This window comes from Notolepis coatsorum, assembly GCF_963971535.1.
Source record: "Notolepis coatsorum genome assembly, chromosome: 1".
In the NCBI taxonomy this organism is placed as follows: domain Eukaryota; kingdom Metazoa; phylum Chordata; class Actinopteri; order Aulopiformes; family Paralepididae; genus Notolepis; species Notolepis coatsorum.
The window spans coordinates 4,084,453-4,104,514 of NC_140165.1; the positions used below are offsets into that span (position 1 = coordinate 4,084,453).

Genomic DNA, 20,062 nt, shown 5'->3' on the forward strand with positions numbered 1-20,062 from the left:
ATGGAGGCTGCTAGAATGTTTTTATCTAGTTTTCTTTTTACATTTAGACACAGGTCGTCAAACGCAATAATGTCCCCTTTAAGAAACACCTGCTTGGTACAGATCCCTGCAAAAATCACACCATGATGATCATTTGAAAATGTTTTTCTTTTTTTAAACTTTGACCAGACAGCTGGTTCTTTTTAGCGTTTATCGCTTTTTCTGGTCAAGCATGACCGACAGAAACAGGTTGAATGGGATATAGATCAGGGGAAGACACTCTTGAGAAAATACGGCGAGTCCGGGAGTCGAACTCGTGTACCCCAGATCCGTGACGCGCACGGTTGTCCCCGACGCCGAAGTAGCGCCGAGATACGCGGTGAGCTACTGGAGCTCCCCCTTGAAAATGTTTTTCAATGAAACTAATGAGAATAATGAGGCTAGAATCATTCCCTCTAATACCGTGAATCATATCACCGTCACAATATCGGTGAAAAAGAATTCCAATTCGATAGTGCTTTCAAAAAAATTCATACAGCAGAGACAGTGGGGGACAGATAGGTTCATTTATTCTGACGCTGCACACAGAAGATTCAGACAAAGTAAATAAAATAAAATGCTTTAAAAGTTTAAAATCATCCGTCTATTCAAACATAACTACAAATCACAGCAAATTCATTACAATGAAATACATTTTAAAAGACACACACACACGTGTGTAGACAGACAAACAAAGAACAAACAAGACGTTTTTTTTTCGAGTCAACTAAAACCAGGACTCATCTATTCAAACTAGGGCTGTCAAAATGAATGCTTTAACTTGAGATTAATTTAAATTATTTAAAGCATTAAAATAAAATTAATCTAGATTAATCTATGGAGTGAAAAAATCCTCAATCTTAGCGCCGCGGATATAAGAAAGAGGTCTAGCTGAGTCAATGTCGATGGTTTTGTTGAACATTTGTATTTCACAGGAGAAACTGTATTCAAAGAAAGCTATTAAAATAGTCTTTGTATCTAAATATACTTTTTGTGTCGATTTTACATTAATTCCATGATTTTACTCAAGTAAATATCCGTTACAAGCTTGGGTGTTAAGTAGACAAATGCTATTTTTAATCTAGATTAATTACAGAAAATTGTGAGATTAATTAGTTAATTTGATTTTAGTCTATTGACAGCACTAATTCAAACACATGTCTGACCTGCTCAAACCAAGAACACACACACACACACACACACACACACACAGAGTTGTCTAGACAAGACAGAGTCAGATGGTCCAGGTGTAGTTATACTGGTCCAGGAGGAGGGTTCTCAGAGCCGTCTTCTCCAGGGGAGAGGGGGTCTGGAGCTGCTTGACCGTCGCCGGGTGAAGACCACAGCCGGTCAGCTCCACCGGCTGGGCACACTGGGGGGAGAGAGAGAGAGAGAGAGAGAGAGAGACAGAGAGAAAGAGACAGAGAGAGACAGAGAGAGGGAGACAGAGAGAGAAGGACAGAGAGAGAGACAGAGAGAGAGACAGAGAGAGAGATAGAGACAGAGAGAGAGAGAGACAGAGAGAGAGAGACCGAGACAGAGAGAGAGAGACCGAGACAGAGAGAGAGACAGAGAGAGAGAGACCGAGACAGAGAGACAGAGAGTTCACTGCCTGCCTTTGCACATCAAGCGGTTTTTAAAACAAAGGTAAATGTGCTTCTTTGGGAAGAAGTGTAGGTTTGAGATTTACATTCCCCCCCCCCCCCCCCATCTTCTTAGTGTAGTGCAGGGTACAACATGTATTTCATGTCTTGTCTTATTGTGTTTGTTTACTGTGTTTTTATGTTTTCCATCGAGGACCACTTTGGAAATAGTTCAAGTTCAAGTTTCTTTATTAGTCGTCATACAGAAGTACAGAATACTTTTATACAAAATGCTTCTTTCTGTTACGCTCCAGAGACTGTGCTAGGCAAAAAAGATAAGTATAAAATAAGTATAGCAAGTATAAAATAGAAGTCAAGTACGTAGACAAACATGTTCAGTATATACATATATACGATGCTCAATGTAGAGTAGAAGTAACTGAGTTACCATACAATATACTATACAGTGCAAAGGATGAGGTACAATTTACAGTAAGGTGTAATGAGGTATGGGTTGTAGTGCAAATTCTTTACCAATAAATATAAAGTGTGCTTAGGTGTTCTAAAGTGGTTAAAGTGGGTGCTGCAGTGAGTTGTATGTTTAAAGTGAGTGTGTGCTGTGAGCTGTGAGTGCATTTGATGGTTGTTACATATTGTTATTGTTCGTGGAGCATCCTGATGGCCTGGATGCAAATAAGTGTTTTAAGGAATGCTTTTTTAAGTGCAATCCTCTGGAGTGCAGGGTCATCGTGATACTACAATGTTGTGTATGATACTGTGGTTTTCCTAATAAAATAAAATAAAATCACATACGAACACCCACTGTAGTGAAATGCGTCCCGTGTGAACCCCGTAGACAGCCGTGTGTGTTCAGTATAGGGGGTGTAACGGTGCATCGATTAATCGAAATGCATCGATTCTAATGTGACGATTCAACTGCATCGATTTGAATACGTTAGAATCTATTATAATCGAAATTAATCGAAATAAAAAATAAATAAATAATCATTTTTATTTGATTTTTGTGTATTGTTTTTATTGACCTTTATTACATGGCGTTTTCACATTCGCCAAAATGCTTGCTTGTGATTGGTCAATAGCCCCCCGACAGCGGTCATTATTGAAATAATGACCGCTGTTCGCAATCAAGCCCACTGACACACACTGTTTCAGTGCAATTCAGTGCTGCCGGCGATGACAGGGGGCGGAGCGACGAGCGGAGCCAGAACACAGCGGAGCCAGAACACAGAGGCTGCCCGCGATAATAATAATCACTTTATTTGGGCTGACAGAGCCACAGAACAACTGCGATTTGTCAAATGAATTAGGTATATTGTTAGTAAGTTAGCCATGTAATAAGCAGGATAATGTATAGCTTTACTCTGTCATTGTCGCAAAATAATTGACCTTCACTGACGTTTAAAACACCTCGCCGAAGCGGCTCGGTATTTTAAACTACGTGTCGGTCAATTATTTTGCGACAATGACCTCGTAGCTATACATTATCCCTTACATAGTCCATTCATGCTGAGTGAATCAGTTCCCCCAGCCACATTTGTGTAGTAATTTTTTTTGGGTATGTTCAGTATGGCAGGAGGGTGTGTGTTCAGTATGGCAGGAGGGTGTGTGTTCAGTATGGCAGGAGGGTGTGTGTTCAGTATGGCAGGAGGGTGTGTGTTCAGTATGGCAGTAAGAGGGTGTGTGTGTGTTACCTGTTCCTTGGCAGTGTGTGTGTTCAGTATGGCAGTAAGAGGGTGTGTGTGTGTTACCTGTTCCTTGGCAGTGTGTGTGTTCAGTATGGCAGTAAGGGTGTGTGTGTGTTACCTGTTCCTTGGCAGTGTGTGTGTTCAGTATGGCAGTAAGGGTGTGTGTGTGTTACCTGTTCCTTGGCAGTGTGTGTGTTCAGTATGGCAGTAAGAGGGTGTGTGTGTGTTACCTGTTCCTTGGCAGTGTGTGTGTTCAGTATGGCAGTAAGGGTGTGTGTGTGTTACCTGTTCCTTGGCAGTGTGTGTGTTCAGTATGGCAGTAAGAGGGTGTGTGTGTGTTACCTGTTCCTTGGCAGTGTGTGTGTTCAGTATGGCAGTAAGAGGGTGTGTGTGTTACCTGTTCCTTGGCAGTGTGTGTGTTCAGTATGGCAGGAGGGTGTGTGTTCAGTATGGCAGTAAGGGTGTGTGTGTGTTACCTGTTCCTTGGCAGTGTGTGTGTTCAGTATGGCAGGAGGGTGTGTGTTCAGTATGGCAGTAAGGGTGTGTGTGTGTTACCTGTTCCTTGGCAGTGTGTGTGTTCAGTATGGCAGGAGGGTGTGTGTTCAGTATGGCAGTAAGGGTGTGTGTGTGTTACCTGTTCCTTGGCAGTGTGTGTGTTCAGTATGGCCGTGGGGGGGTGTGTGTGTTACCTGTTCCTTGGCAGTGTGTGTGTTCAGTATGGCCGTGGGGGTGTGTGTGTACAGCGTGGCAGCAAAGCCCCCCGCCTGAGAAGGCCTCAGTAGTCTGGTGATGGCGTGGAGTGACGACGGGAGGATGGGTCCTGAATAAAAGAAAAAAGACACGATAAAGAGATACACGGTTAAATAAGGATGTTTCATAGGCCAGCAGTTCTCAAAGTGAGGTCTAAGCCCCGCCCCCTTATTACAACCTCTATCAGGGATAGGTTTACCCCCCCCCACTAATAGACCACAGCACTTCCGCGTTACATTGAGCTCATGGAGGAGAGAGCGGGGGGAAAAAATGAATGAATGTGGATGAGAGCCTCGACGTTAAGTGGTTGTAGCTACGGCTGTGGGGAGGGGTGCTGGAGACATGATCCGATAGACTTTTATATACGCCCGAGTCTCCTGAACACGGAGAGACCAATCCCAAGTCGATCGGCACTTTCTCGGCCGAGCTATAGTCGCTTTTTCGCACCTACTCCCGAACTACGCATGCGCAGGTTGATGACCTAGACTCCGTGGGCACTAAGCCACGCCCCCAGTACTAATACTACCCGTGATCTCAGCACTAAGCCCCCCCCCCCCCAGTAGTAATAGTACCTGTTATCTCCAGACTGCACACGTCCTGATAGGTGGAACGGATCTGGGCCTTTACATTCACACTACGAGCCTAGAGAGAGAGAGAGAGAGAGAGAGAGAGAGAGAGAGAGACAGACACAGAGAGAGAGACAGAGACAGAGAGAGAGACAGAGACAGAGAGAGAGCGAAAAACACATAGATAATTACATTTGACTATCCAATGTTAGGGGAAGTACTAATACTTTGAAAGAGACACCCGTGTGTGTACTTTCAGTGTGTACCTTCAGTGTGTGTAACTGCGGTGTGTGTACCTGCGGTGTGTGTACCTTCAGTGTGTGCACCACAGTCCGTCGAGGCTTTGGGGCCTAAAAACATTTCTTTTAAACAAGGCTTTTGCATGAATTATTATTATTATAATTTTTTTTTAATACTTCTATTCATTTGATTATTGTTTTAAATTTGTATGTTCTTCCATTTCATTGGTTGTTTTATTCATTTTAATTGTTTTATTCATTTTACTTTTTATCTTTATATCCTGTAGCACTTTGAGATTTTCACAAATATAAAGTGCGGTACAAATCTAATTTATTATTATTATTATTACTCTCAGGGTGTGTGTACCCTCAGGGTGTGTGTGTGTACCTTCAGCGTGTGTGTACCTTCAGCGTGTGTGTGTACCTTCAGCGTGTGTGTGTGTGTACCTTCAGTGTGTGTGTACCTTCAGCGTGTGTGTACCTTCAGTGTGTGTGTGTACCTTCAGTGTGTGTGTGTGTACCTTCAGTGTGTGTGTGCACCTTCAGTGTGTGTGTGCACCTTCAGTGTGTGTGTGCACCTTCAGTGTGTGTGTGCACCTTCAGTGTGTGTGTGCACCTTCAGTGTGTGTGTGTGTACCTTCAGTGTGTGTGTGTGTGTACCTTCAGTGTGTGTGTGTACCTTCAGTGTGTGTGTGTGTACCTTCAGTGTGTGTGTGTGTGCACCTTCAGTGTGTGTGTACCTTCAGTGTGTGTGTGTGCACCTTCAGTGTGTGTGTACCTTCAGTGTGTGTGTGTGTACCTTCAGTGTGTGTGTGTGTACCTTCAGTGTGTGTGTACCTTCAGTGTGTGTGTGTGTACCTTCAGTGTGTGTGTGTGTGTGTACCTTCAGTGTGTGTGTGTGTGTACCTTCAGTGTGTGTGTGTGTGTACCTTCAGTGTGTGTGTGTGTACCTTCAGTGTGTGTGTGTGTGTACCTTCAGCGTGTGTGTGTGTGTACCTTCAGCGTGTGTGTGTGTGTACCTTCAGTGTGTGTGTGTGTGTGTACCTTCAGCGTGTGTGTGTGTGTACCTTCAGCGTGTGTGTGTGTGTACCTTCAGTGTGTGTGTGTGTGTACCTTCAGTGTGTGTGTGTGTGTGTGTACCTTCAGTGTGTGCGCGGTGGCCCCTCTGAAGGCCCCGGGGGCCAGCAGGGTGGGGGGCAGGCCCGCCTGGGAGCCGGCTCCGGCCACCAGACTCTTGCAGCTGATCAGGAAGTTGACGAGGGTGAAGGTGTGGCCTCCCTCCACGCACACCAGCGACTCCGGCTTGTGGTCGAGAGACACCGAGTTACGCTCCTTGCGACTGGCGAGAGAGCGAGCGGTCAAGGCGCCAACAACAACGTCATTATTAGCAGGGGAAACAAAAAGACAGAGCTGCAATAACCGTTTTCTGACCACTAGAGGGCAGCAAGTCACCACTGTAAAACCAAATCATCCCATTTGACCCTTTCACTACCAAATGGTTAACCGTTTTCACTGTGACAATACAGAAGGTTAACCCTTTCACTACCACACTACAGAAGGTTAACACTTTACTATCACACTACAGACGGTTAACGTGTCTGTAGTGCGATAGTAAAGGGTTAACCTTCTGTAGTGTGGTAGTGAAAGGGTTAAAACAAAAGCCTTGTCACGTATATAAACTAGGGCCGTCAGTTTATCACGTTAATTAGATTAATTAATTACACAGCAAATTATAGCGTTATGAAAATTAACTCAATTTATAAAAAAAAATTTTATCCCTCATTCATTCCATACGAACGTAGAATAAACATTTAAAACGTTTTTTTCTTTTTTTAATGGTCCATTTGCATGTTCTTGGTATCTGATTCTGATCAAGGGGGACAGCGTACATTAATAAAACATTTTACAAATCGCTGCTGTCGGGACAAAACCTCATAACTCCAAAAACGAACACAGATTTGAGGGTGAATAGAGTTAGGAGGTTTAGACAGATGATCGGTTTAATGCTTTCCCATTGTTTAAACTTTGTAAAACCCACACACACATATGGAGAATGATCTACGGAGTTGATTTATATAAAAAAAATATATTTAAAAAATGGAGTTATGAGGTTTTGTCCCGCCAGCAGCGAAATGTAAATGCACGCAATTTTAGCCAAAAGGCTCATTTGCATTGGCAGTCCCCCTGCCAGAAAGTATAGGCAAAAATCCTGTGTGAAAAGGGTTAGCAATAAAAAAAAAATCCTGTGTCTGTTACTAGGCTTGAGTAAATTGTAATGAACCAAATGAGAATATCAATTCAATTATTTATTTTTTTGACTGTGAATAACACCATGCTAAAATTGACCAGACCTGAAAAATCTAAGCAAATGAATAAAGGGAAGATGATTAAACAGAAGGTTTTTGAAGATACAGTACTGAATTCTGCCATCCGGACACATGCAATTTGAAATAAGATTATAGAATATAAAATATTAGGCCTAAAATGGTTTATGCGATTAATTAGATTAATTAATTACAAATCCTGTAATTAATTAGATAATTTTTTTTAATCGCCGGACAGCACTAATATAAACATAACAGCATCAGAATCCTGTTGTAACGAAGAGATTCACTGGAATAAAGATTAGTTTAATTTGAACATGGATTACATTTAAACTACAATACATACATACAACCTTCTCTTGAACATTTCCTGGTTGTCTTAAGCATCGGAGGGCCGGACTGCGGTCCGTCACGCACGCACGCCGCGGCACTTTGCACTCGTCTGCCGGCTCCGGGCTGCGTTTTCGTCCGATTGTTGTCCGATTGTTGGAAAGTTGAATTTGCCCCCTTTCGATCGCCACCTCACTCAACCCATTGCGTGATTTCATTCTCGAGTTACAAGAAGAAACATCCGGCGAGCGTCATTCGACGAGCCGTTCGGAACGAGTGACCGCGTCCGGTTGTGAACGGTCCTGAACTGACCAGTCACCGCTGACGGTGAAAATGATTGACCACCGTTGTAGCCAAGCAGCGTCTGCTCCGAAAGTGATCCCAGACGGGCGCTCAGAGTGGGGGGGAGGTGACACAAGGAGACGAAGAAGTCCATTGTTTTGAATCGAGAGGCGAAATGAATGGCAGCGGACAGGCATTTTGGATAATCACGCTGAATTATTGCCAGTACACACGTTACAAAAACCTTTGTGAAACACAACATCTCCCGTGGGATTGTTATAAACTTTGGACCTGTACTATATAGGACTTCAGGCTATGGAACCGTTATGTTTTCCAGCTCCTACCTCTCAGCTGGAACTTAAAAAACAGGCATCTGGCAACAAGTAAACAGAAATGAGAGTACACACAAAACGTTTACTTCAGTGTGTTCAAACCTCTGTCACTCCACTTCATTAGCACTCCAGAGTGATTTTGTGTAAGAAACTTCAGAATGTTACCTTTCAAAAGAGACCAGACTCATGCATGTGCTATAAGTATAAAGTATAATAAATCGCAAATGACTTTGGGTATGCAATCGTAAAAAAGAAACAAGCCCCATTTTTGCCCGATGCTTAAGTGGTTAAACAAGACATGTAAATACTTCACCTTACAAACACAACTTTGTTCTGACAGAATACTGATGTCGTTGCTGAAAAATATACTTTTCAAATGCATAGGTTTATAAAAATAGGCAAAGCTAAAGCATGGGGGGGGGGGGGGGGGGGGGGCGCGCACACGGAAGGATACAGTTGTGTCGAGATGTTGTCTGGCTTCTTGATCTTGTCCTGAACTCCCATCTCCTTCAGCCAGGAGAAACCACCCTCATAATCATCATCTTCATCATCATCATCACCACCACCGTCTCGCTCTTCGTCTCCACCCTCCTCTCCCTCCTTCGGGTCAGAACAACGTCTGGAACTAAACAGAGACGCAAAGGGAGCCGTTTAACCAGGTCACTCTTTAAGACAAAACACAGAGGAGGAGAAAAGGGAGAGGAGGAGGAAGAGGGGAAGAGAAGAGAGGGAGGGGAAGAAGAGAAAAGAGGGGAGGAAGAGAAAAGACAAGCGAGAGAAGAATAGAATAATAGAAATGGAGAACAGAATAGAAGCGAGTAGAATATAATGGAATCAGAGAGAACAGAGAACAGAAAAGAACAGAACAGAGTAGAACAGAACAGAGCAGAATAGAACAGAACAGAATATAACAGAGCAGAGCAGAACAGAAAATAACAGAACAGAGCAGAACAGAGTAGAACAGAGTAGAACAGAGCAGAACAGAACAGAACAGAACAGAGCAGAACAGAGCAGAACAGAGTAGAACAGAGCAGAACAGAACAGAGCAGAACAGAACAGAACAGAACAGAACAGAGCAGAACACAACAGAACAGAGCAGAACAGAACAGAACAGAACAGAACAGAGCAGAACAGAACAGAGTAGAACAGAACAGAGCAGAACAGAACAGAGCAGAGTAGAACAGAACAGAGCAGAGCAGAACAGAACAGAGTAGAACAGAACAGAGCAGAACAGAACAGAGCAGAATAGAACAGAACAGAGCAGAACAGAACAGAGCAGAGCAGAACAGAGCAGAATAGAACAGAACATAACAGAGCAGAGCAGAGCAGAACAGAGCAGAGCAGAATAGAACAGAGCAGAACATAACAGAGCAGAGCAGAACAGAACAGAGCAGAATAGAACAGAGCAGAAAAGAACAGAACAGAACAGAGCAGAACAGAGCAGAGCAGAACAGAGCAGAGCAGAACAGAGCAGAGCAGAGCAGAACAGAACAGAACAGAGCAGAAAAGAATAGAACAGAACAGAGCAGAACAGAGCAGAACAGAGCAGAGCAGAACAGAGCAGAACAGAACAGAACAGAGCAGAACAGAACAGAGCAGAGCAGAACAGAACAGAGCAGAATAGAACAGAGCAGAGCAGAACAGAACAGAGTAGAAAAGAACAGAGCAGAGTAGAACAGAGCAGAACAGAACAGAGCAGAGCAGAACAGAACAGAGCAGAATAGAACAGAGCAGAGCAGAACAGAACAGAGTAGAAAAGAACAGAGCAGAACAGAGCAGAACAGAACAGAACAGAGCAGAAAAGAACAGAGCAGAACAGAGCAGAACAGAACAGAACAGAACAGAGCAGAACAGAGCAGAACAGAGTAGAACAGAACAGAGCAGAACAGAAAAGAACAGAGCAGAACAGAACAGAGCAGAGCAGAACAGAAAAGAACAGAGCAGAACAGAGCAGAACAGAGTAGAACAGAGTAGAACAGAGCAGAACAGAACAGAGCAAAGTAGAATAGAACAGAACAGAGTAGAATAGTAGTTTATTCAGTCATCATCTCACACAATACAATATACACCATCATTTAACAATATTTGATTTTACAGTGACTGAAAAGGTACAGACTGGAGCATAATGCTTATACATGCCTGTCCTATATTCTTAACAAAAAGTACAAAAATTAAGACTCAAACAGTATTCTAAAAGAAAATAGCAACAAACAAAAAAAACAGTATTATTCACCCTTGTAGTAGAACAGAGCAAAGTAGAATAGAGCAGAACAGAATATAACAGAACAGAAAAGAGCAGAATAGAACAGAACAGAACAGAGCAGAATAGAACAGAACAGAGCAGAACAGAGCAGAATAAAACAGAGCAGAATAAAACAGAGCAGAATAGAACAGAGCAGAACAGAGCAGAATAGAACAGAGCAGAACAGAGCAGAATAGAACAGAGCAGAACAGAGCAGAATAGAACAGAGCAGAATAGAATCAGAAGACTCACTCAGACGACTTCTCCTCCTCCTCTCCTCCCTGGGATCCAGAGGTATGCTGCTCCCTGCTCCTCCTCTTCTCCTCCACTAGAGGGAGACTGAACTCTATACCTGAACAGAAGAACAATGCAGGTGTGAAGCAAGGCTGCGTATTCAGCTGAACCTCGGATGATGGTGGTAATTATTATATATATAAAAAATATAAATACATAATTACACCTCTGTGAAGGTTGGTGTGGTAATTAATATATATATTATCTCATTTAAATCCCCGCAAATACCACGACACACCGAGACGCAATGCTGAGGGGCAAGGCAGTTACCACCTAATTTCACCCCCTCTGCGCTTCCTTTGTGAATAGCAAACTGTGTTTCAGAGCTATTTGCGCCAGCATAGCCTCAGAAAAAGCCACGCAATCCCTTTGTGAATTCGCCTCTGTGTGTGTGTGTGTTTTTTGTGTGTGTGTGTGTTTTTGTGTGTGTGTGTGTGTGTTTGTGTGTGTGTTTGCACAGGACTCTCACCATCAGCCTTCATGGCCTCTCTGAGCCCCCTGGTGGTGGGGGAGAGAACTGCAGTGATGGAGCTGTTGCCAGCGACACCTGCTCCTCTGAACAACACCGTAAACTAGGAGAGAGAAGGAAGGTGGGGAGAGAGAGAGAGCAGGAGAGAAGAGGATAAGTGGGGAGAGAGAGAGAGCAGGAGAGAAGAGGATAAGTGGGGAGAGAGAGAGAGAGCAGGAGAGAAGAGGATAAGTGGGGAGGAGAGGAGAGGAGAAAGCTTTCATTTATGTGTGATGTAATAATGAATCTGGACTGCCGATATTGCTACTTTATACAGCTTGGTTTTTTATTTATTTTTTTTTTATTTTTTTTGGGTGGAGTTGGACCATTTTCTACCCGGCGATATTTCCTATACATGATTTAGTCAACATCGTTGCTCATGTTTATATTGTGAAGAGCAATCGTGACACTTATCATCATCAAGAGTTCAGTGAAGACCGTTTGTGCGCAATACTAATGTAAATGTGCTTATGTGAAGTCGTTTGGCTACTAAACACTGATAACGCTGCACACGTCGTTTACAGGGTTCCCACATACATTGCAAAATTAAATTCAAGGACTTTCAAGTACTTTCCTAAGCACTATTTTTCACTTTTAAATGCCTTTTTATTTTTTTTATAGAAAAATAATCTGAGCCAATATTTATGGCTTAAAACCAATTTCCGACAATTAGTTACTTTAAATAAGAAAAAATTATATTTCTTGATTCAGAACTATTTGATCATGGATGAACAAAACTGTCAACGTGAACAGTTGATTTGAATTTCAAGGACTTTTTAAGCACCTTGTTAAAAAAAATCTGTTTAAGGAATTCCAGGCCTTGGCTTTTTTTGGGTCAAAAAATCAAGCACTTTAAGCACTTCAAGGACCTTGTGCAAACCCTGTACTAAACACTTTTATGCCCTTTGGGACTCAAAATAAATGGACCCCATTTTGGGAGAAGGTATAGATGTAGCCGTGGGAGCTAACACGGAGTATTATGTAGACGTCGTACAGACCTCAGCCGAGTTGGGGGCGAGTACGTACTGTACATAAAACAACCCAAATCTAATGTCTAAAGCGAAACATTCCTTTAATGTTGACAAATCTCCCACACAATAGTTTGTACCTGATAGGAGCAGACGTAGAAATATGGACAGAGTCTGTTCTTCAGCAGACCGTAGAGAGAAAACAGACTGACTGACCTGGAGAGAGAGAGAGAGAGAGAGAGAGAGAGAGAGAGAGAGGGAGAGAGAGAGAGAGCGAGGGGAAAGATATATATATATATAATATATAGAAGGATAAAGAGAGGGGGAGAGTTTCTGAATTATTTGAGCAACCGTGACACGTATACACTAATACAATACTGATACAACACTAATACAGCACTAATACAATTATGAACGCAACACTAATACAATATGAATACAATATGAATACAACAATACAGCACTTGATACAAAACAAATACAACACTAATACAAGTACAATACTAATACACTGATTATTATGATCTCACCACCAGTCACACTGATACAATACTTAATACAAACACAGCACTAATACAACACTGACAACATTAATTAATAATATCTCACCAGTCACGCATGAGGCTCTGCTGCAGCGCCTGGTCCTGAGCCCAGGGGGCGCACTTCCCCGTGAAGCTCCTCTCAGAGTGGATCCTGGGAAACAGGGAGAGCCAGGCCACGGAGGGATGCTGCCAGTAAACCAGACTCTGCTGGAAGGAACAACGCAACTCTGAACACGACCTGGGCTCCTGGGAGAGGGAGGGAGGGGGAGAGAGAGAGAGAGAGAGAGAGAGAGACAGAGAGAGAGAGAAAGAGAGAGGGAGACAGAGAGACACATAGTGTGAGAGAGAGACACACACACAGATACATAGACAGAGAGAGAGACAGAGATGGAGAGAGAGAGAGAGAGAGAGACATAGACAAAGAGAGACAGACAGAATAGTTATATGGTATTAGGTAGAACAGGGAATTGAACCCTATACCAGTATCGTATGGTATTAGGTAGAAAAGGGTATTGAACCCTAGCTAAGACAAAAGTCTTTCTCTGGTCTGCACCCCCTTAACAATTGTGTGTATTGAGCCGTACTGTACCCATTCTGCAATCTGGTCATTAAAGTTTTCAATCAATCAATCAATCAATCAACCTGTATGGTATTGGGTAGAACAGGGTATTGAACCCTACTGTATGGTATTGGGTAGAACAGGGTATTGAACCCTACCTGTATGGTATTAGGTCAGGGGTCGGCAACCTGCGGCTCTTTAGCCAATCAGCTGCGGCTCCCTGGCCCAAAAAAAGTAATTTTTTTTTTTTACATTTTTTTTCTTATTTTAGAGATCGATGTCATACTGTGACACTGAAATGAAAAAATATTTCATCAACTAAGATATTTAGTCAACAAAACGTCAGTGGCCAATCAGATCGCAGAACTGGAAATCAGTTGGTAAACAAATAGACGCTACCCTGACGCCTGATATGTGGTGCGAAATTTGCGAACAACGAAGAATTTACTTTTTATTTTATAGATTTTCCACAAATAAGGGAAGGACTCTAATAGAGCTGCATAGTTCTGTGTTTTATTTCAAAGTAAGTCTACACATGGTAGTCTTTTTTCAAATTAGACTACTTTTTATTTTATAAATGTTCCACAAATAAGGGAAGGACTCAAATATACCTGAATAGTTCAGGGTTTTATTTCAAAGTCGGTCTACAGACACCAGTGTTTTGTCTCCTCTTCTGTGTTTTATTTAAAAATAGGTCTACACAGCCAGTATTTTTTCTCCTCTTCATAAGAGTTTGAGGTTTTCCTTTGTTATAACAGGTAAAAACAGCAATAAAAAGTAATTTTTTTTCTTTTTGTTGCTTTATAATCCCATTAATGCAACAAACTGTGTGCTATAAGTATAAAGTATAATAAATCGCAAATTACTTTGGGTATGCAATTGTCAGGGGTTTTATGCTTGGCGATATATAAAACGTTATACACTGTTATCTTCATTTTAAGGGTAAATAGGGTGTGCGGCTCCCTGAGCATTTTATTTTGTGGGACGGGGAAAAAGTGGCTCTTTTGATAGTAAAGGTTGCCGACCCCTGTATTGGGTAGAACAGGGTATTGAACCCCTACCTGTATGGTATTGGGTAGAACGGGGTATTGACCCCTACCTGTATGGTATTGGGTAGAACGGGGTATTGACCCCTACCTGTATGGTATTGGGTAGAACGGGGTATTGACCCCTACCTGTATGGTATTGGGTAGAACGGGGTATTGACCCCTACCTGTATGGTATTGGGTAGAACGGGGTATTGACCCCTACCTGTATGGTATTGGGTAGAACGGGGTATTGACCCCTACCTGTATGGTATTGGGTAGAACGGGGTATTGACCCCTACAGTGCTGGGACAGGCCCATGGCCTCCTCCTGCGCTTTAGGCTGCTCCGCCCAGGAGAAGGACAGCGGCGAGGTGAAGAGGAGGCGGGTCTTCAGGCTCCAGTCGGCCGGGTACTCGGCACAGAGGGGAGGGGGCTCCACGGAGGAGGGAGGTACAACCACACCGGCCTGGGGGCTCTGAGAGGAGCGGGGGCAGAGAGAGAGAGAGAGAGAGAGAGACACACACACAGACGGTAATTCCTACATGATTATGAACCAACAACAACCGAGTCAGAGAGAGAGAGAGAGAGAGAGAGACAAGACAGAGACGAGACAGAAGAGAGGAGTCGGAAAGAGGAGTTGGAGAGAGAGAGAGAAGAGTCAGAACGAGGAGTTAGAGAGAGAGAGAGGAGTCAGAGAGAGAGAGAGAGAGAGAGAGAGAAGAGTCAGAACGAGGAGTTAGAGAGAGAGAGAGAGAGAGAAGAGTCAGAACGAGGAGTTAGAGAGAGAGAGAGAGAGAAGAGTCAGAACGAGGAGTTAGAGAGAGAGAGAGAGAGAGAGAAGAGTCAGAACGAGGAGTTAGAGAGAGAGAGAGAGAGAGAGAAGAGTCAGAACGAGGAGTTAGAGAGAGAGAGAGAGAGAGAGAGAAGAGTCAGAACGAGGAGTTAGAGAGAGAGAGAGAGAAGAGTCAGAACGAGGAGTTAGAGAGAGAGAGAGAGAGAGAGAGAGAGAGAAGAGAGGAGTCAGAACGAGAGAGAAGAGAGGAGTCAGAAAGAGAGGAGTTAGAACGAGGAGTTAGAGAGAGAGAGAGAGAGAGAAGAGAGGAGTCAGAAAGAGAGGAGAGAAGAGAGGAGTCAGAACGAGGAGTTAGAGAGAGAGAGAGAGAAAGAGAGAGAGAGAGAGAAGAGGAGTCAGAAAGAGAGAGGAGTTGGAGAGAGGAGTCAGAAAGAGAGAGAAGAGAGGAGTCAGAACGAGAGAAGAGAGAGACAGAACGAGGAGTTAGAGAGAGAGAGAGAAGAGGAGTCAGAGAGAGAGAGAGAGAGAAGAGAGGAGTCAGAACGAGAGAAGAGAGAGACAGAACGAGGAGTTAGAGAGAGAGAGGAGTCAGAACGAGGAGTTAGAGAGAGAGAGGAGTCAGAACGAGGAGTTAGAGAGAGAGAGAGGAGTCAGAACGAGAGAAGAGAGAAAGAGAGAGGAGTTGGAGAGAGGAGTCAGAAAGAGAGACAGAAAGAAGAGAGGAGTCAGAAAGAGAGGAGTTAGAGAGAGAGAGGAGTCAGAAAGAGAGGAGTTAGAGAGAGGAGTCAGAAAGAGAGAGGAGTTGGAGAGAGGAGTCAGAAAGAGAGAGGAGTTAGAAAGAGAGAGGAGTTAGAGAGAGAGAGGAGTCAGAAAGAGACAGAAAGAGATAAGTCAGAAAGAGAGAGGAGTTAGAGAGAGAGAGGAGTCAGAAAGAGAGGAGTTAGAGAGAGAGAGGAGTTGGAGAGAGGAGTCAGAAAGAGAGACAGAAAGAGAAGAGAGAAAGAAGAGAGAAGTCAGAAAGAGAGGAGTTAGAGAGAGAGAGAGGAGTCAGAAAGAGAGGAGTTAGAGAGAGAGAGAGGAGTCAGAAAGAGAGAAGAGAGAGACAGAAAGAGAAGAGAGAAAGAAGAGAATAGTCAGAAAGGGAGAGATAAGAGTCAGAAAAAGAGGAGTTAGAGAGAGAGAGAGAAGTCAGAAAAACACTCTCAAAGAGCACCTACGGGTGGCTGCAATTAGAAAATGGCCCTGGCAAATGTCCAAAGACCCCCCACCCACCGACCAACCCCCTCCAATGTACAGTTTCTTCCCCTTCTGATGTATATTTTTATGATCTCTTTTTCTTACTGCATGTCTTGTATGTCATAAATGTCTTGATGAATTGAAAATAGAGGACCCTGATGTAAACAAGACAAAAGTCTCTCTCTGGTCTGCACTCTGCATCCTCTTAGCAGTCGTTTGTATTGAGCCGTACTGTATTGTACCCATTCTGCAATCTGTTAAATAAAGTTATCAATCAATCAAGAAAGAGAAGACGGAGACAGAAAGAGAGAAGAGAGAGAAAGGAGTCAGACGACAGGACACCAGAAGACAGTCAGACCTTGATCAGTGGTGTCTTCTCGTCCTCTTCAAATAGTGTGTCTTCGTCAGAGAAAGACAGACGTTTCTAGCAGGCATGGAGGAAATGACACAATGTTAAACCTGTCTTCACCGATGGGTTAACTTTATACAGCCATCATAATCCCACCTAGACCTCATCTGATTTTAGTCAGTCCCTCCTAACCGTATGTATATTATATTCTCTGTTAGGATCTCTGGGTAACAGTATATTTGCATATCGTATATGTCACTAATGTAACAGTACTATATACCTGTATGTCATGTATGTCCCCATGTCATAAATGTCATGATGTCATGTATGTTGTGTATGTCATAAATGTCACTATGAATTGAAAATGGGGGACCCTGATGTAAACAAGACGAAAGTCTTTCTCTGGTGTGCATCCCCTTAACAATTGTGTGTATTGAGCCGTACTGTATTGTACCCATTCTGCAATCTGTTAAATAAAGTTTTCATTCATTCATTCATGCCCATCTGAGATAAGATTTAGTCCCATGAATGACCAGAAATGATACATTCTCTCATTAGGATAACGGACCGTGATAACAAGACAATAACACTGACATCAAACTATTCCTCGTGTATCTGGAACACAAACTGTGTAACAGTCTGGAACATGACTGGCTGCAATGTTGTTGATCATCTTCTCATCCATATCTAAATAATACCAACCAACCTTGCTCGACGACTCTTGCTTTTCGCTCATCGTCTCTGCCTCCATCAGTCTCTCGCGGAAAAGCAGACCTCCTCCGCCACTCTCCTCTCCCCCCGTCTCCGGACTGGTGAATGAATAAATGAAAACTTTATTTAACAGATTTGCAGAATGGGTACAATAATACACAGTACGGCTCAATACACACAATTGTTAATAAGGGGATGCAGACCAGAGAAAGACTTTTGTCTTGTTTACATCAGGGTCCCCCCCATTTTCAATTCATAGTGACATTTATGACATACAGGTATATAGTACTGTTACATTTGTGACATATATACGATATGCAAATGTACAGTACTGTTACCCATAGATCCTAACAGAGAATATATACATATGATGGGGAGGAGACTGTACATTAGGAGGGGGGGGGGTCAGGTGGGGAGAGAATATATACATACGGTGGGGAGGAGACTGTACATTAGGAGGGGGGGGGTCAGGTGGGGAGAGAATATATACATACGGTGGGGAGGAGACTGTACATTAGGAGGGGGTGGGTCAGGTGGGGAGAGAATATATACATACGGTGGGGAGGAGACTGTACATTAGGAGGGGGTGGGTCAGGTGGGGAGAGAATATATACATACGGTGGGGAGGAGACTGTACATTAGGAGGGGGTGGGTCAGGTGGGGAGAGAATATTATATACATACGGTGGGGAGGAGACTGTACATTAGGAGGGGGTGGGTCAGGTGGGGAGAGAATATATACATACGGTGGGGAGGAGACTGTACATTAGGAGGGGGTGGGTGGGAGAGAAATATACATACGGTGGGGAGGAGACTGTACATTAGGAGGGGGTGGGTCAGGTGGGGAGAGAGAATATATACATACGGTGGGGAGGAGACTGTACATTAGGAGGGGGTGGGTCAGGTGGGGAGAGAATATATACATACGGTGGGGAGGAGACTGTACATTAGGAGGGGGTGGGTCAGGTGGGGAGAGAAATATATACATACAGTGGGGAGGAGACTGTACATTAGGAGGGGGGGGGGGTGGGTCAGGTGGGAGAGAAATATACATACAGTGGGGAGGAGACTGTACATTAGGAGGGGGTGGGTCAGGTGGGGAGAGAATATATACATACGGTGGGGAGGAGACTGTACATTAGGAGGGGGGGGTGGGTCAGGTGGGAGAGAAATATACATACGGTGGGGAGGAGACTGTACATTAGAAGGGGGTGGGTGGGTCAGGTGGGGAGAGAATATATACATACGGTGGGGAGGAGACTGTACATTAGGAGGGGGTGGGTGGGTCAGGTGGGGAGAGAATATATACATACGGTGGGGAGGAGACTGTACATTAGGAGGGGGTGGGTGGGTCAGGTGGGGAGAGAATATATACATACGGTGGGGAGGTCTTGTTGTCGTCTCTGTGTGGAACCTCGTCGTGATAAATGATCAGCCTCTTCTTCGGGCTGTTGTAGGTGTTCTCGATGTTAGCGAAGGGGTTTCTGCGTTTCACTCCTCCGCCGGAGCGGGGAGAGGTGAGCAGCGGCCCCGGGGAGAAGGGCCGCACGCCAGCCGGGGAGGAGGCCCCCTGTCCCGGGCTGGAAGAGGAGGACGAGACACCCCCCCCACCACCCGCCTCGCTTCTGGCTCTCTTCCTCCGCAGTCGCATGATTTCAGCCGGTCTGTGAATGAATGAATGACAACTTTATTTAACAGATAGAATTGGTGTACAATACAGTACGGCTCAATACACACAATTGTTAATAAGGGGATGCAGACCAGAGAAAGACTTTCGTCTTGTTTACATCAGGGTCCCCCATTTTCAATTCATCATAACATACAGGTAGACAGTACTGTTACATTTATGACATACACAACAGACGTGACGTACAGGTAGACAGTACTGTTACATTTATGACATACACAACAGACGTGACGTTACAGTACTGTTACATTTATGACATACACAACAGACGTGACGTACAGGTAGACAGTACTGCTGCGACATGACATACCAGATCTACAAATACAGTACGGTTTGTGATACGACATAAACAACAACAACATACATACCGCTTGAAGCTGGGCGAATAACCTCCTGCCTTGTTGTCGCACATGTCTGTGATAAATACAATGTGATAAAAGTGTTAGAAAGTGTTGTAATCTTGTTCTTGTCGAGACTTGAGGGTTCGCTGTTTGTTTTGTTTTTCACTCAACACAGACTTTCTTCTTCCGCACTTCTTTACCAAATGTTGGCGCGTAAAACGTAGCGACGTCACATCCGTCCCCACTCTAAAATGACGTGAGAGGAGCTGGCAGCAAAATAATAAACATTGTATTATCACCGTTTTTTTTAAAACTTATGTTCAAAAAGCTATTAAGAAATGTATTAAGGGAATAAAACATGACACAAACTCTGGCATTATAAAATGTAAAATGTACAATTTTTTTGGTAGCGACGTAGTGACGTCGCAGTCAAGCCCGCTAAAATCACGTGGGAGGAGCTCGCGCATTGATTGATTGATTGATTGAAAACTTTATTAACAGATTGCAGAATGGGTACAAACAATACAGTACAGCTCAATACACACAATTGTTAAGGGGATGCAGACCAGAGAAATACTTTCGTCTTGTTTACATCAGGGTCCCCCATTTTCAATTAGATCAAATCACATTTACATTTAGTCATTTTATGCTTTTATCCGAGTTATTTATGTAAGAC

General features: G+C 43.6%; 1 protein-coding gene across 1 annotated transcript; it reads right to left on the minus strand.

Annotated features, from left to right (window-relative positions):
* Positions 1–531: 531 nt before the first annotated feature.
* On the minus strand, positions 532–19,552 carry donson (DNA replication fork stabilization factor DONSON). The gene is made up of 14 exons (XM_084333001.1): positions 19,414–19,552; positions 18,738–19,022; positions 17,355–17,457; positions 16,658–16,723; positions 14,533–14,745; positions 12,752–12,930; positions 12,283–12,358; positions 11,136–11,238; positions 10,625–10,724; positions 8,585–8,755; positions 6,003–6,201; positions 4,630–4,699; positions 3,997–4,127; positions 532–1,390 (listed from the first exon to the last, which is right to left on the minus strand). Exons 1-14 carry the CDS (start codon positions 19,455–19,457, stop codon positions 1,253–1,255), a joined length of 1,878 nt encoding a protein of 625 aa, XP_084189127.1. The 5' UTR covers positions 19,458–19,552; the 3' UTR covers positions 532–1,252.
* Between the last annotated feature and the right edge of the window lie 510 nt (positions 19,553–20,062).